This window comes from Salmo salar, chromosome ssa13 (assembly GCF_905237065.1).
Source record: "Salmo salar chromosome ssa13, Ssal_v3.1, whole genome shotgun sequence".
NCBI lineage: Eukaryota > Metazoa > Chordata > Actinopteri > Salmoniformes > Salmonidae > Salmo > Salmo salar.
Window position 1 is genome coordinate 51928147 of NC_059454.1, and position 18774 is coordinate 51946920.

Here is an 18774-nt window from a genome sequence, read left to right on the forward strand (position 1 = left end):
GTCAATCACCACCTTCCGGAGACACCTGAAACCCCACCTCTTTAAGGAATACCTAGGATAGGATAAAGTAATCCTTCTAACCCCCCCCCTTAAAAGATTTAGATGCACTATTGTAAAGTGGTTGTTCCACTGGATATCATAAGGTGAATGCACCATTTTGTAAGTCGCTCTGGATAAGAGCGTCTCCTAAATGACTTAAATGTAATGTAATGTAATGCTCAGCCTCTGACACAGTTCAGCTTAAGGCCACAAGTAGTGAATGGGGTTGTCACAGCTGGTCTTTTTAATTAACTAAAAACAATGGCGTTCTAATCCTTTTGTAAAAAGCTCTGCAAGTCGAGTGACAGACTCCCTTTCCAGGGAATACTGTACTGTAAGTATAGGTAGAAAAAGAATGTGATAGACTGCTGAAGGAGAAGAGAGGGAACATGAAGAATAGAAAAAAGATGGGTGACTGTAGGTATTCAGACACAGAAAGACAAAGGAAAGGCGGCATATGAACATTTACCGCAATCATGAATGAATAAGTCTGACTGAGTCTGGTTGCTATGGAAATGAAAATCACCCTTTTTCTGAGATAAATCCCATTCCTAGTTTCTCACCCAATTCTTCCTTGTTACTCATCATGAGACCGATGCTATTCACCCAATCTGACTAGGGCTTTGTGCCTGGACTATAATTCTCTGGATAATTTACAGAACCCCTGTATTAGTACTGTGAGACACTGTATCTATCTCTATGAGATGGACTGTCACATCCTGACCAGTAATAGGGGTTATTTGTTATTGTAGTTTGGTCAGGACGTGGCAGGGGGTATTTGTTTTATGTGGTTCGGGGTGGTTGTGTGTTTAGTGGTGTGTTTGATTTATTATTCCGGGGTTTTGGGCACTGTTCTATGTTAATGTATTTCTATGTTTAGTCTAGTTCTTTGTATTTCTATGTTTAGTTTATTGGGGGTTGAACCCTCAATTGGAGGCAGGTGTTTTCTCGTTGCCTCTGATTGAGGGTTCTATAAATAGGCAGGGGCGAAAATCTGATATCAACTTTGGAGGGGACAATTACATTAAATTTTCTCAAGAGCAATTCCTGAGGGGGACACCAAAAGTTGTGCTGTAACACATAGCCTACATTGTAATAGGGTAAATGTATATTGAGGAACCAAAGAAATAAGGTGTTTGCCGTACTCCTAACTACCGGTACCCAAAACTACACAACTAATCACAACAGCAATACCATTGCCTTTAACAAATCTTAGTTCAGTCACCAGTTTAAGTTGAGAGTGGGGGTATCCATGGCATTTTCCAATTATGTTCCTATTTTACAAGTAAAAAAAATTGAGAACCTTTCATAATGTTGCCAAACAAAGACTCAACAAACTTACCTGAGACTCCCTGTCTCTGCCAGTCTGTCCCTGCATATCTGTCCCCAACTCTGCTGTCTGTGTGCCATCTGTTGCCCGCTCTGCCTAATGACATCATTGTGAAACATTTCCATTAGAATTTCATTTCTTTCTTATGAACATTTTATCAACTAGTCTTTGAGATATTAGGCTACTAGGGTTCTTACTTTGCGTTTTGGTGTACTGAAAAATACTCTGATGTCCGTCTTTTATTTTTCTGCCATTTTTCTACCTGGCTGGCTGGCTACACACACAGTGTGTAGGTTATTTACAGTAGGAGATGGGCTTCTATCATCTTATCTTTTATCATTCTATTTGGGCTTCGATCTAAAAGGTAGCTAGCAAATGTGAAACGGATTAAAATGACAAGAGTTGACAGCTGTATGAGTTCACCATTTACACAAGAAGAAGAGGTTGACCGATTATTATTTTTCACCGCCGATACCGATTATTGGAGGACCAAAAAAAGCCGATACCGATAATTCGGACGATTTAAATATATATATTTGTAATAATGACAATTACCACAATACTGAATGAACAAGGAACAGTTTTATTTTAACTTAATATAATACATAAATAAAATCTATTTAGTCTCGTATAAATAATGAAACATGCTAAGTTTGGATAAATAATGCAAAAACACAGTGTTGGAGAAGAATGTAAAAGTGCAATACAGTAGAAATCGGAAGTTTACATACATTTAGGTTGGAGTCATTAAAACTTGTTTTTCAACCACTCCACAAATTTCTTGTTAACAAACTATAGTTTTGGCAAGTTGGTAAGGACATCTACTTTGTGCATGACACAAGTAATTTTTCCAACAATTGTTTACAGACAGATTATTTCACTTGTAATTCACTGTATCACAATTCAAGTGAGTCAGAAGTTTACATACACTAAGTTGACTGTGCCTTTAAACAGCTTGGAAAATACCAGAAAATGATGTCATGGCTTTAGAAGCTTCTGATAGGCTAATTGAAATCATTTGAGTCAATTGGGGGTGTACCTGTGGATGTATTTCAAGGCCTACCTTCAAATTCAGTGCCTCTTTGCTTGACATCATGGGGAAATCAAAAGAAATCAGCCAAGACCTCAGAAAAAAAATTGTAGACCACATGTCCACATGTCTGGTTCATCTTTGGGAGCAATTTCCAAACGCCTGAAGGTACCATGTTCATCTGTACAAACAATAGTTCGCAAGTACTAACACCATAGGACGACGCAGGCATCATACCGCTCAGGAAGGAGACGCGTTCTGTCTCCTAGAGATGAACATACTTGTTGCGAAAAGTGCAAATCAATCCCAGAACAACAGCAAATGACCTTGTGAAGATGCTGGAGGAAACAGGTACAAAAGTATCTATATCCACAGTAAAACAAGTCCTATATCGACATAACCTGAAAGGCCGCTCAGCAAGGAAGAAGTCACTGCTCCAAAACCGTCATAAAAAAAGCCAGACTATGATTTTCAACTGCACATGGGGACAAAGATCGTACTTTTTGGAGAAATGTCCTCTGGTCTGAAATAGAACTGTTTGGCCATAATGACCATCATTATGTTTGGAGGAAAAAGGGGGAGGCTTGCAAGCCGAAGAACACCATCCCAACCGTGAAGCACGGAGGTGGCAGCATCATGTTGTGGGGGTGCTTTGCTGCAGGAGGGACTGGTGCACTTCACAAAATAGATGGCATCATGACAGAGGAAAAAAAATGGAATATATTGAAGCAACATCTCAAGACATCAGTCAGGAAGTTAAAGCTTGGTCGCAAATGGGTCTTCCAAATGAACAATGACCCCAAGCATACTTCCAAAGTTGTGGCAAAATGGCTTAAGGACAACAAAGTCAAGGTATTGTAGTGGCCATCACAAAGCCCTGACCACAATCCTATAGAAAATTTGTGGGCAGAACTGAAAAAGCGTGTGCGAGCAAGGAGTCCCACAAACCTGACTCAGTTACACCTGCTCTGTCAGGAGGAATGGGCCAAAATTCACCCAACTTATTGTGGTTAGCAATGCTACCAAATACTAATTGAGTGTATGTAAACTTCTGACCCACTGGGAATGTGATGAAAGAAATACAAGCTGAAATAAATCATTCTCTCAACTATTATTCTGACATTTCACATTCTTAAAATAAAGTGGAGATCCTAACTGACCTAAGACAGGGAATTGTTACGAGGATTAAATGTCAGGAATTGTGAAAAACTGAGTTTAAATGTATTTGGCTAAGGTGTATGTAAACTTCTGACTTCAACTGTATGTGCCATGTAAAAAAGCTAACGTTGAAGTTCCTTGCTTAGATCATATGAAAGCTGATGGTTCAATATTCCCAGTTCTTCAATATTGCCAGTTAAGAAGTTTTAGGTTGTAGTTATTATAGGAATTATGACGAGTCAACTATTTCTCTTTATACCATTTGTATTTCATATACCTTTGACTATTGGATGTTCTAATAGGCACTTTAGTATTGCCAGCCTAATCTCAGGAGTTGATAGGCTTGAAGTCATAAACACAGCTGTGATTCAAGCATTGCTAAGAGCTGCTGGCAAACACAGTAAAGTTTGAATGAATGCTTACGAGCCTGCTGCTGCCTACCACTGCTCAGTCAGACTGCTCTATCAAATATCAGATCATAGACTTAATAATAATATAATAAACACAGAAATACGAGCCTTAGGTCATTAATATGGTCAAATTCGGAAACTATCATTTCGAAAACAAAACGTTTATTCTTTCAGTGAAACACGGAACCGTTCCGTATTTTATCGAACGGGTGGCAACCCTAAGTCTAAATATTGCGTTTACACTGTACAACCTTCAATGTTATGTCATAATTATGTAAAATTCTGGCAAATTAGTTCGCAACGAGCCAGGCAGCCCCAACTGTTGCATATACCCTGACTCTGCGTGCAATGAACGCAAGAGAAGTGACACAATTTCCCTAGTTAATATTGCCTGCTAACATGAATTTCTTTTAACTAAATATGCAGGTTTAAAAAAATATTCTTCTGTGTATTGATTTTAAGAAAAGCATTGATGTTTATGGCTAGGTACATTCGCGCAACGATTGTGCTTTTTTCGCGAATGCGTTTTTGTTAAATTATCCCCCGTTTGGCGAAGTAGGCTGTGATTCGATGATAAAGTAACAGACACCGCATTGATTATATGCAATGCAGGACAAGCTAGATAAATCAGTAATATCATCAACCATGTGTAGTTAACTTCTTCGGGCTAGGGGGCAGTATTCGGAAGTTTGGACGAATTAGGTGCCCAAAGTAAACTGCCTGCTACTCAGGCCCAGAAGCTAGGATATGCATATAATTGGTAGTATTGGATAGAAAACACTATAACCTTTCCAAAACTGTTAAAATAATGTCTGTGAGTATAACAGAACTGATATGGCAGGCGAAAACCCGAGGACAATCCATCCAGATCTTTTTTTTTCAGCTCACCCTTGATTACTATGGCTGTCAATGGGAATATAAAAGGAATACCTCCCAGATTGCAGTTCCTAGGGCTTCCAATAGATGTCAACAGTCTTTAGAAAGAGTTTCAGGCTGTTTTTTTAAATGAGCTAGAAATTGTAGTTTTAGTAAGTGGCCCCCATTTTGGCTGTAGTGTTTGTTGCGTGTTCTGGTGAGTGAGTGTACTTCGTTATTTATCTCCGGTAATGGTCTCCGTTATTCTCCATCTTACATTTTATCGTTTATTTACATATTAGGGTACCTGAGGATTGATTAGGAACGTTGTTTGATATGTTTGGAAGAAGTTTATTGGTAACTCACAGATCACTGCACCTGTACATAGCCCATCTGTAAACAACCCATCTATCTACCTACCTCATCCCCATACTGTATTTATTTATTTATCTTGCTCCTTTGCACCCCAGTATCTCTACTTGCACATTCATCTTCTGCACATCTACCATTCCAGTGTTTAATTGCTATATTGTTATTACTTCGCCACCATGGCCTATTTATTGCCTTAACTTACCTCATTTGCACTCACTGTATATAGACTTTTTGTTTTCTTTTGTTCTACTGTATTTATTATTGACTGAATGTTTTGTTTATTCCATGTGTAACTCTGTGTTGTTGTATGTGTCGAATTGCTATGCTTTATCTTGGCCAGGTCGCAGTTGCAAATGAGAACTTGTTCTCAACTAGCCTACCTGGTTAAATAAAGGTGAAATAAAATACATTTTTAAAAACTTACGGGATTCATTTGTATGCATTTGAACGAGGGAAACCGGTGGATTACTGAGTCTAGTGCGCCAATGAAACTGACTTTTTTGGGATATAAAGAAGGACTTTATCGAACAAAAGGATTGTTATGTAGCTGGGACCCGTGTTATTGCAACCAGATGATGATCTTCAAAGGTAAGTAATTTACTTTATCGCTATTTCTGACTTTTGTGACGCCTCCGCTTGGTTGGAAAATGTATGTAATGCTTTTGTGTGCGGGGCGCTGTCCTCAGGTAATCACTTGGTGTGCTTTCGCCGTAAAGCCTTTTTGAAATCTGACAACGCAGCTGGATTAACAAGAAGTTAAGCTTTTAAATGATGTATGACACTTGTATTTTCATGAATGTTTAATATTACGATTTCTGTCATTTGAATTTCGCGCTCTGCAATTTCACCGGATGCTGTCAAGGTGAGACGCTAGCGTCCCAATGATACGTAATAAGTTTTTAACTAGTGATTATGTGAAGATTGATTGTTTTTTATAAGATAAGTTTAATACTAGCTAGGAACTTACCTTGTCTCATTGCTGCACTCATGTAACAGGTGGTCAGCCTGCCACGCAGTTTCCTCGTGGAATGCAATGTAATCGGCGTGCAAAAATGTCGATTACCGATTGTTATGAAAACTTGAAATCGGCCATGCCGATTAATCGGTCGACCTCTAGTTAGAATACCTCATGATAAGTTGTAGACCATACTATTTACCAAGAGAGTTTTCATTTATATTTTTCGTAGCATTCTATTTACCACCACACATCAATACTGGCACCAAGACTGCACTAAATAAGCAAACAAGAAAATACACATCCAGAGGCGGTGCTCCTAGTGGCTGGTGATTTTAATGCAGGGAAACTGAAATCAGTCTTACCTCATTTCTACCAGCATGTCACCTGTGCCCCAAAAAATCTAGTTCACCTTTAGTCCACACACAGAAACACATACAAAGCTCTCCCTTTCCCTCCATTTGGTAAATCTGACCATAACGACAGTACCAGTCAAAAGTTTGGACACACCTACGCATTCCACAGTTTTCCTTTATTTTCAACATTTTATTTTATTTATTTCACCTTTGACAATGTAGAATGATAGCGAAGACATCAAAACTATGAAATAACACATATGAAATAATGTAATAACCAAAAAAGTGTTAAACAAAAAAGTGTCACCCATTGCCTTAATGACAGCTTTGCACACTCATGGACATTTTTTTTACTGAATACATTTTAGAATATAGCTGTAATGTAACAAGATGAGGAAAAAGTCAAGGGGTCTGAAAACCTTCCAAATGTATTGTACAGTCATGGCCAAAAGTTTTGAGAATGACACAAATATTCATTTTCACAAAATCTGCTGCCTCAGTTTGTATGATGGCAATTTGTATATACTCCAGAATGTTATGAAGAGTGATCAGATGAATTGCAATTAATTGCAAAGTCCCTCTTTGCCATGCAAATGAACTGAATCCCCCAAAAACATTTCCACTGCATTTCAGCCCTGCCACAAAAGGACCAGCTGACATCATGACAGTGATTCTCTCGTTAACACAGGTGTGAGAGTTGACGAGGAAAAGGCTGGAGATCACTCTGTCAGGCTGATTGAGTTCGAATAACAGACTGGAAGCTTCAAAAGGTGGGTGGTGCTTGGAATCATTGTTCTTCCTCTGTCAACCATGGTTACCTGCAAGGAAACACGTGCCGTCATCATTGCTTTGCACAAAAAGGGCTTCACGGGCAAGGATATGGCTGCCAGTAAGATTGCACCTAAATCAACCATTTATCGGATCATCAAGAACTTCAAGGAGAGCGGTTCAAATGTTGTGAAGAAGGCTTCAGGGCACCCAAGAAAGTCCTTTTGGGTCCATGGCCAGGAAACTCCCCAGACCTTAATCCCATTGAGAACTTGTGGTAAATCCTCAAGAGGCGGGTGGACAAACAAAACCCCACAAATTCTGACAAACTGCAAGCATTGATTATGCAAGAATGGGCTGCCATCAGTCAGGATGTGGCCCAGAAGTTAATTGACAGCATGCCAGGGCAGATTGCAGAGGTCTTGAAAAAGAAGGGTCAAGACTGCAAATATTGACTCTTTGCATCAACTTCATGTAAAGCCTTTGACACTTATGAAATGCTTGTAATTATACTTCAGTATTCCATAGTAACATCTGACAAAAATATCTAAAGACACTGAAGCAGCAAACCTTGTGAAAATATTTGTGTCATTCTCAAAACTTTTGGCCATGACTGTACATGTACACACAAGCCCTGACACACACAGGAAGAAATGTGCATTGATTACCAAATTTCACACCAAATTGTTTTGGTTCATTTTCCCCCTTAGTTCAGTTCGTTTGGATTGTTGTGAACAATATCCAATATCCACACTCAGGAGCGCACTAAACAATGCACCTTGGTTCACTCAAAAAGGGTGGTCTCGGTCCGATTCCATTTGTACGGTGGTCTAGTTCGCTGCAGGTGAGAATGCAGTCTGGACCAAACAAAAGAAAATAACCACTGGCGTGCAGTAGAACTATTATTTGGTTGTTTGGCAGCGAGCATTTGCTTAAACGCATGCAGTAACATACCATAGCTTGATATATCTGACACATTATGAGTAGCCTATTCACGTTGCGGTTAGAGTGGAATTTGTGCTGTTTCTTACCGCACGTTGTTTGAAGATCAAAGTTAAAGTAATTACGTTTGGGAAACACAAGTTATGCTGATTGATAATCAAAGAGCATTTTCCTCCAATAAACAAATTACTTGCATGAACACGTGATTTTGTTTAGGCATTTTAGTTTGTTGGACAATGTGAAACCAACTGGACCAAATAACTAAAATACTGTACAATGTAACAAATAATCGAACTCTGATTCGAAACTATAGCTCAGAACTATATGTGAAAACACCCTTATTCTGTTAAAACATGTTAAAGTCATGGGGCACTGTCAGCAGATAATCCATCCATCAGATCAGCTACAGGGAGAATGCAGTGACCTCAGAGAGAATGCAGACATTCTGCTACCTGTGACCTCACGGATCAACAGGGAGAAAGCACATGGAATGAAAATTCAATTTTAAATTCCTTGACCTCAGGTCACGTGGCTAGCACTACTTTTTATAGCTGGAACTGAATGTGCAGAAACTGTGGTAGCCTAAACTTAGAAATAATACAGGGAATGCTGAAGTGCCTTTGAGCCTCTAATAGGACGGTGTGATGGAGCGAGAGATGGAGAGCGATAGTGAGACTCAGGGCACCACTCATCACACAGCCCATCTGCTGCCAGGCTCTGATTGGGGCCTAACCCACCAGGTACTATGCAGTCAGAGTGGCACTTGATCTGCGAGTCCTTCCAGGTGCCAGTGCTGATGGAGCAACAGGCCAGGGGCAGAGAGACAGTACCTCCCCATTTCAAACCATTTTCTCCCTCCTGAGCACTACTGAACACTACCCAGGACTCATCTGTTGCCAGGCTCTCATAGGGCTCACCCACTATTATAGTAGCCTAGGTGCCATGCCAGTCAGGTTGCCACTTGATATATGAGCCCTCCCAGGTGCCAGAGTGGCTGATGCAGGCCAGGGGCAAAGACAAAGAGATGCACCGCCTCCCCCAGAAGCCCTTGGCTCCAATTGCACTCCACCTGATTCACTTAGCCAACACAGAGAGGAGAGAGGGCTATAATGGTGTCTGAGTTACGGAAACAAAAAACAAAACAATTACAATTGCTTTTTATGGCTCAATTTACCGACGGAAATATATTTGGAGAAGAAACAAACATGATAGAGGGAGAGGAGTAGAGATGAAAGATAGAAGGGGGGAATGGAGCATTTGACTTCAGTTAAGAGCTTTTGAATTAATTTTCTGGAGTTTGCCAAAAGAAATGTAAGACAAGCTAGCATATGAGTGCTAGAAATTCAACTATGGAACTTATTTTATTTAGCTGTGTCAAAAGCAAAGACTAGTGCAAGCTTGGGACATTATAAAAAACGTTCAGTTTCGAGCCTCTTTCAAAAGTGAAAGGTAACAAGGGAGTCTTGATACTAAATTATACAGACAGTGACTGGTGCAGCCATGAGAACAGCCAATTCAGCTGAATCACTGACAGTAAAAACACAACACAGCCAAGTGAGGTGTCCATACAGAGTTAATATATCCAGCCGTGCTCAACCTGCCAGGCCACATGACTGCACATGAAGGTGTGTGTGACAAAGTTGACATTTTGTCTCCACCCTGTAGAATTCAATGATTTATATAAACACTAGATGACAGACAGTGGCTGTTGTTTTGAAGCCACAGACTCCATTTTAGTACTCCCCACCATTGTAAAAAAAGATTTTGGAAGCTAAAGAAATGCATTTATTAATTACTACATGAGTTCTTGCCTTGTTTATTATATTACAGAATATTAATGCAGGGATGGGCAATAAAAAAAAAATCAGCGGTGGGCCCTAAAAGCAATTTGCGGGCCAAAAAAGTTATTTGAAAATATACAGTGCCATTTGAAAGTATTCAGACCCCTTGACTTTTCCCACATTTTGTTACATTACACCCTTATTCTAAAATGGATTAAATCGTTTTTTCCCCTCTTCAATCTACACACTATACCCCATAATGACAAAGCAAAAAACAGGTTTTTAGAAATGTTTGCTAATTTATCAAATAAAATAAATAATAAAATATCACATTTACATAGGTATTTAGACCCTTTACACAGTACTTTGTTGAAGCACCATTGGCAGCGATTACAGTTTCGAGTCTTCTCGGGTATGACGCTACAAGCTTGGCACACCTGTATTTGGGGAGTTTCTCCCATTCTTCTTTGCAGATCCTCTCAAGCTGTCAGGTTGGATGGGGAGCGTTGCTGCACAGCTATTTTCAGGGCTCTCCAGAGATGTTCGATAGGGTTCAAATCTGGGCACAGGCTGGGCCACTCAAGGACATTCAGAGACTTGTCCCATAGTTACTCCTGAGTTGCCTTGGCTGTGTGCTTAGGGTCATTGTCCTGTTAAAAGGTGAAACTTCAACCCAGTCTGAAGTCCTGAGCGCTCTGGAGCAGGTTTTAATCAAGGATCTCTCAGTACTTTGCTCCGTTCATCTTTCCCTCGATCCTGACTAGTCTCGCAGTCCCTGCCACTGAAAAACATCTCCACAGAACGATGCTGCCACCACCATGCTTCACCATAAGGATGGTGCCAGGTTTCCTACAGACGTGACGCTTGGCATTCAGGCCAAAGAGTTCAATCCTGGTTTCATCAGAGGAGAGAATCTTGCTTCTCATGGTCTGAGTCTTTAGGTGCCTTTTGGCAAACTCCAAGCGGGCTGTCATGTGCCTTTTACTGAGGAGTGGCTTCCGTCTGGCCACTCTACAATAAAGGCCTGATTGGTGGAGTGCTGCAGAGATGGTTGTCCTTCTGGAAGGTTCTCCCATCTCCACAGAAGAACTCTGGAGCTCTGTCAGTGAGACCATCGGGTTCTTGGTCACCTCCCTGACCAAGGCCCTTCTCCCCTGATTGCTCAGTTTGGTTGGGCGGCCAGCTCTAGGAAGAGTCTTGGTGGTTCCGAACTTCTTCCATTTGAGAAAGATGGAGGCCACTGTGCTCTTGGGGACCTTCAACGCTGCAGAAATGTTTTCGTACCCTTCCCCAGATCTGTGCCTCGACACAATCCTGTCTCGGAGCTCTACGGCAATTCCTTCGACCTCATGGCTTGGTTTTTGCTCTGACATGCACTGTCAACTGTGGGACCTTACATAGACAGGTGTGTGCCTTCCAAATCATGTCCAATCAATTGAGTTTACCACAGGTGGGTTCCAATCAAGTTGTAGAAATATCTCAAGGATGATCAACGAAACAGGATGCACCTGAGCTCAATTGCGAGTCTCATAGCAAAGTTTCAGAATATTTATATTAATAACGTATTTCTGTATTTTATTTTTTATAAATTAGCAAAAATGTCTAAAAACCTGTTTTCACTTTGACATTATGGCGTATTGTGTGTAGATTGATGAGGGTAAAATATATTTCATCCATTTTCATATTAGGCTGTAACGTAACAAAATGTGGAAAAGGGGAAAGGGGTCTGAATACTTTCCGAATACACTGTATATATATACACACACACACACACACACACACACACACACACACACACACACACACACACACACACACACACACTAGATTACCTAAAGTATGTGGACACCTGCTTGCCGAACATCTCATTCTAAAATCATGGGCATTAATATGGAGTTGGTCCCCCCTTTGCTGATATAACAGCCTTCACTCTTCTGGGGAAGACTTTCCACTAGATATTGGAATATTGCTGTGGGGACTTTCTTCCATTCAGCCATAAGAGCATTAGTGAGGTCGGGCACTGATGTTGGGTGATTAGGCCTGGCTCACAGTCGGCGTTCCAATTCATCCCAAAGGTGTTCGAAGGGGTTGAGGTCAGGGCTCTGTGCAGGCCAATTAAGTTCTTCCACACCAATCTCGACAAACCATTTCTGTATGGACCTCGCTTTGTGCATGGGGACATTGCCATGCTGAAATGGAAAGGGCCTTCCCCGAACTGTTGCCACAAAGTTGGAATCACAGACTTGTCTAGAATGTCATTGTATACTGTAGCGTTAAGTTTTCCCTTCACTGGAAGTAAGGGGCCTAGCCCTAACCATGAAAAACAGCCCCGTTGTTGCTCCTAGACGTTTCTATTTCACAATAACAGCATTTACAGTTGACCAGGGCAGCTCCAGCAGGGCAGAAATGTAACGAACTGACTTGTTGGAAAGGTGGCATCCTATGACACTTCCACATTGAAAGTCACTGAGCTCTTCAGTAAGGCCATTCTACTACCACTGTTTGTCTATGGAGATTGCATAGCTGTGTGCTCGATTTTATACACCTGTCAGCAAAAACAAATAGACAAATCCACCAATTTGAAGGGGTGTCCACATACTTCAGCCACGGTACACCCTGGCCCTGCTGATAAGCTTCCCTGATGTTTTCCTGAACTTTCCAATACTTTTTTGATACATTTCAGTCACTTAGCCTACTGATGCAAATACACTTTTATTTTTTTGTAACTTTTCCCATAGGCTATTCAAGTCATTTAGAGGCGAAAGAAACGCTGGCTAGCGGAACACTTAAAAAAAAATAAAGGAGAGCACTCTAGGAGCTCAGATGCAAAAATATTTATGTCCAACGTTTCGACAGACAAGCGGTCTTCATCAGGGTATAATGACAAACACTGCGGGATGACTCATTTATATAGTGTCAAAAGACACACAGGTGTCTGTAATCATGGCCAGGTGTGGCCTGATATCATTGGTTAACTCTCATATATTAAAATAGCATACAAAAAACACATATTCAAGTAATTTAACATGTTTTCTTAGTCTTATGAAAATAGAAACTGCTACAATGGTTAAAAAGGTCATAAGGCCTACCTTGTTTCTATAACAATATAGCTAAAACCACTATTGGCTAAACATAAAAAATAAGTGATTAGATACAAACTGAAATAATTATCTTGTAATTGTAGGCTACTTGCTGATAGATGATTTTAAATACGATCGTAACAGTAACTATGCAATAACCTAATATGGGGTTACCACAATCCATTTAATTAATACTAAGTAGTGTTAATTATTTGGCCTTGGGAAGAGCACAGAAAATGGAAGAAAACATAGGGGTGCTGGAAGTGCTGCAGAATAATTGAAAGAAAATGTGCCTAAATATATAATTACCACTATCTAGGGTTGCAAAGCTACCGGTAGTTTACCAAAGTTAACAGAATCTTCAGTAATATTTGTAAATATAAGAAAATCCATGGCAATCTATCGAAACTTTGGTTATAAAAAATTGAATAACTTATATAGTATTCGTTTTTTATATATATATATACACTGCTCAAAAAAATAAAGGGAACACTTAAACAACACAATGTAACTCCAAGTCAATCACACTTCTGTGAAATCAAACTGTCCACTTAGAAAGCAACACTGATTGACAATAAATTTCACATGCTGTTGTGCAAATGGAATAGACAACAGGTGGAAATTATAGGCAATTAGCAAGACACCCCCAATAAAGGAGTGGTTCTGCAGGTGGTGACCACAGACCACTTCTTAGTTCCTATGCTTCCTGGCTGGTGTTTTGGTCACTTTTGAATGCTGGCGGTGCTTTCACTCTAGTGGTAGCATGAGACGGAGTCTACAACCCACACAAGTGGCTCAGGTAGTGCAGCTCATCCAGGATGGCACATCAATGTGAGCTGTGGCAAGAAGGTTTGCTGTGTCTGTCAGCGTAGTGTCCAGAGCATGGAGGCGCTACCAGGAGACAGGCCAGTACATGAGGAGACGTGGAGGAGGCCGTAGGAGGGCAACAACCCAGCAGCAGGACCGCTACCTCCGCCTTTGTGCAAGGAGGAGCAGGAGGAGCACTGCCAGAGCCCTGCAAAATGACCTCCAGCATGCCACAAATGCGCATGTGTGAGCTCAAACGGTCAGAAACAGACTCCATGAGGGTGGTATGAGGGCCCGACATCCACAGGTGGGGGTTGTGCTTACAGCCCAACACCGTGCAGGACGTTTGGCATTTGCCAGAGAACACCAACATTGGCAAATTCGCCACTGGTGCCCTGTGCTCTTCACAGATGAAAGCAGGTTCACACTGAGCACATGTGACAGACGTGACAGAGTCTGGAGACGCCGTGGAGAACGTTCTGCTGCCTGCAACATCCTCCAGCATGACCGGTTTGGCGATGGGTCAGTCATGATGTGGGGTGGCATTTCTTTGGGGTGCCGCACAGCCCTCCATGTGCTCGCCAGAGGTAGCTTGACTGCCATTAGGTACCGAGATGAGATCCTCAGACCCCTTGTGAGACCATATGCTGGTGCGGTTGGCCCTGGGTTCCTCCTAATGCAAGACAATGCTAGACCTCATGTGGCTGGAGTGTGTCAGCAGTTCCTGCAAGAGGAAGGCATTGATGCTATGGACTGGCCCGCCCGTTCCCCAGACCTGAATCCAATTGAGCACATCTGGGACATCATGTCTCGTTCCATCCACCAACGCCACGTTGCACCACAGACTGTCCAGGAGTTGGCGGATGCTTAATCCAGGTCTGGGAGGAGATCCCTCAGGAGACCATCCGCCACCTCATCAGGAGCATGCCCAGGCGTTGTAGGGAGGTCATACAGGCACGTGGAGGCCACACACACTACTGAGCCTCATTTTGACTTGTTTTAAGGACATTACATCAAAGTTGGATCAGCCTGTAGTGTGGTTTTCCACTTTAATTTTGAGTGTGACTCCAAATCTAGACCTCCATGGGTTGATAAATTGGATTTCCATTGATTATTTTTGTGTGATTTTGTTGTCAGCACATTCAACAATGTAAAGAAAAAAGTATTTAAAAAGATTATTTTATTCATTCAGATCTAGGATGTGTTATTTTCGTGTTCCCTTCATTTTTTTAGGGAGTATATATATCTGTGTACACATTGTCCATGTGTTTCTAGTAGATAGACCATATGGTTAGCCTCTCTAGGGTAGGGGGCAGTATTTGCACGGCCGGATAAAAAAACGTACCCGATTTAATCTGGTTATTACTACTGCCCAGAAACTAGAATATGCATATAATTATTGGCTTTGGATAGAAAACACCCTAAAGTTTCTAAAACTGTTTGAATGGTGTATGTGAGTCTAACAGAACTCATATGGCAGGCAAAAACCTGAGAAGATTCCTTACAGGAAGTGGCCTGTCTGACCATTTCTTGGGCTTCTACACTCTCTTTATTGAAAACTGAGGATCTCTGCTGTAACGTGACACTTCCTACGGCTCCCATAGGCTCTCAGAAGGCGGCAAACCGGTGAATGATGTCTTTGCAGGCCCTGGCTGAAAAACAGTAGCGCATTTGGATAATGGTCGATCAGAGAACAATGAGACTGAGGCGCGTGCACGAGGCGACACCATGTTTTTTTTTTTTGTCTTTGAACTTAAACAGGGTTTCCCGGTCGGAATATTATCGCTTTTTTACGAGAAAAATCGCATAAAAAGTGATTTTAAACAGCGGTTGACATGCTTCGAAGTACGGTAATGGAATATTTAGAATTTTTTTGTCACGAAACGCGTCGGGCGTGTCACCCTTCGGATAGTGTCTTGAACGCACGAACAAAACAGAGGATATTTGAACATAACTATGGATTATTTTGAACCAAACCAACATTTGTTATTGAAGTAGAAGTCCTGGGAGTGCATTCTGACGAAGAACAGCAAAGGTAATCAAATTTTTCTAATAGTAAATCGGAGTTTGGTGAGGGCCAAACTTGGTGGGTGTCAAATTAGCTAGCCGTGATGGCTGGGCTATCTACTCAGAATATTGCAAAATGTGCTTTTGCCGAAAAGCTATTTTAAAATTGGACATAGTGATTGCATAAAGGAGTTCTGTATCTATAATTCTTAAAATAATTGTTATGTTTTTTGTGAACGTTTATCGTGAGTAATTTAGTAAATTCACCGGAAGTTTGCGGTGGGTATGCTAGTTCTGAACGTCACATGCTAATGTAAAAAGCTGTTTTTGATATAAATATGAACTTGATTGAACAAAACATGCATGTATTGTATAACATAATGTCCTAGGATTGTCATCTGATGAAGATCATCAAAGGTTAGTGCTGCATTTAGCTGTGGTTTGGGTTTATGTGACATTATATGCTAGCTTGAAAAATGGGTGTCTGATTATTTCTGGCTGGGTACTCTGCTGACATAATCTAATGTTTTGCTTTCGTTGTAAAGCCTTTTTGAAATCGGACAGTGTGGTTAGATTAACGAGAGTCTTGTCTTTAAAATGGTGTAAAATAGTCATATGTTTGAGAAATTGAAGTAATAGCATTTCTAAGGTATTTGAATAACGCGCCACGGGATTCCACTGGCTGTTGAGTAGGTGGGACGATTTCGTCCCACATACCCTAGAGAGGTTAAAGAGAAAATTGCATAATTCATTTTAAAAGTATCTAATTAACAATGGGATTATTTTCAATTAACTCTGCAACTCGTTACTTTTCACAACTGCCACCAGTTTGATGCCGAAACATTGACAAATACATACTGACATAGTAAAATAAATAAGTGTGTAAAAATATATTTTTCATGCTGAAACCCTCATATCAAACACCAATAGAATTCACTAAATTGATGGTTTATATTTAGGATGTTTTACAGCTTTTTTTTTTTTTTATCATATAGAAATATGTCATATACTTTACATGTGATAAGCCCACACAGAAGGCCACTATTATTAGTGAACATGTCACTATTTCTTGTAAGCATTTCACCTGTTGTTTACGAAACATGTGACAAATAACATTTGATTTGATTTCAAATATAATTACAGACACCAATATAACTAGATTACATAAAATCCTTAAAAGATACCACAATTCTGGTAGTTTACTGGTAAACGTTGGTTTCCAATAATATACCCTCCCTTTACAACTCCTGTCTGTACAGAAATACATGTAATGATTGAAAATACTACACCAGAGAGCATAATTTACAGAGGATCTATAGCTTCTTCTTTTTTTAAATGCTGTGTACTGTGATTTAGCAATTTAGCAGCCTGTGCAGCTAATATTAAACAGCTGATTGTTCATTGACAGCCACAACTCAACAATAAGCAGCAGCTATAAGGCATTTCGCAATATTTCAAAATACAATTGCGGGGAAAAACTGTTTCCATGAGTGAGTGCCACTGGAAAGTTAGTAGACTATCATTTATTTTTCATACTGTATAATCTGTCTCCACTCTTTTCATTGGCCTATGCCATTGGTTGCATTTAAAACTGATTTTATTGATCTCAGTATGTCAGTATGTCAGTGACAGTGTAGTCTGTCATTTTGGTAATTTGTGTGGTATAAAAAAAAGTGTGTTCTTCACAATGCATGTTCCTTCTCTGTCCATAGTCTGGTCTATTTCGGGCAACACGCCTGTTTCTCCCTCGCTCACTGCCGCTACCCATCTTAAGTGGATCTGTCCTCGATTAGAACAGAAAAGAGAGAACCGGAACACCGACAGACTAACAGCCACAAATTGACCTTCTCACATACTGTACATCAAAAGAGGACGTAATTAATTGAGCATTTTCTTTACGGTCGCCATTGGTTACTTAGCAGCTGGGCAGCGCTCACGTGCGCTCACGTGCGCCGACCACTACCCCACCTCCATCCCCCGCTGACTGAAAGCCGCACACACACACAACGCAGGAAAGGGAGAAGCACGGCATATTCAAAACACACACAATACAGATAGAAACTTGCGTGCACGCGCACACACACACACACACACACACACACACACAGAAGAGAATTTGAAAAAGGGGCTTAGAGCCACTTACAAAGCAGTTGAGCACAGAGCAGGAGACCCTTGCTGCCAGGCTCATGACGAGAAGAGGAAGCAGGGCTGTGCCCCTGAGACACACAGCCTACAGAGAAGCAGTAGGTGCAGGAAGAAGGGAGAGCCACGGGCCGGCATTACCATCCTCACCACTCCTACTCCCTCCACACCTATCCGCCTCCGTCTTACCCCCACACGTGCCCCAGGAGGTGCTATACACCCCCACCCTTAGTCCTCCCCCCTCCCCCCAGTGAGGGGGATGAAAACCAAGAGAGGGAGTGCTGGTGCCTGGAAAGCCCCCCTGTTGCTCAGACCAAGTTGGGAGGAAGCGGATGATAGTCCATAAGAACACACAGAGTCCATTGAAATAGCCCACAAAGAGGAGGATGAAGGACAAGAAAGGGAGAGCAGGTGAACTTACTAGAAGTGAGCGGAAAAATGGGGATGCCGTGAGTGTGAGGAGAGACAGAGGAGAGAGAAAAAAACAGAGAGCAGGAATTGCCTGATGCTAAGCTCCACCCTCGGCATGCCATACGCATCTCCACCCTCTCACCCAATCACGTGCTCTCGCTTCACTCTCTCTCTCCATCACATCCTCCCTACCTACCCCTTCCCTGTTCACCCTTCACCGAGATACATCTCCTCGTACGCAGTCAGGCAGCCTCCTCAGCAACGCGTCAGAGCAGCATAGACCGTACCACACCACTGCTGAATACTACAGCCAGCACATCACGCATATATC

At 41.3% G+C, this 18774-nt stretch overlaps 1 protein-coding gene across 3 annotated transcripts in view; it reads right to left on the reverse strand.

Annotated features, from left to right (window-relative positions):
- The window catches only part of LOC106567397 (myotubularin-related protein 4), a 126168-nt gene extending 107394 nt beyond the window's left edge, over nucleotides 1–18774 (reverse strand). The window contains exon 1 of one of the 3 annotated variants that reach the window (XM_014136579.2): nucleotides 18034–18774. In XM_014136579.2, coding sequence (XP_013992054.2) covers nucleotides 18034–18078 — 45 coding nt within the window. In that variant the 5' untranslated portion in view covers nucleotides 18079–18774. The remainder of the gene's footprint in view (nucleotides 1–18033) is intronic. The other 2 variants (XM_045693379.1, XM_014136580.2) reach the window with 2 other exon arrangements.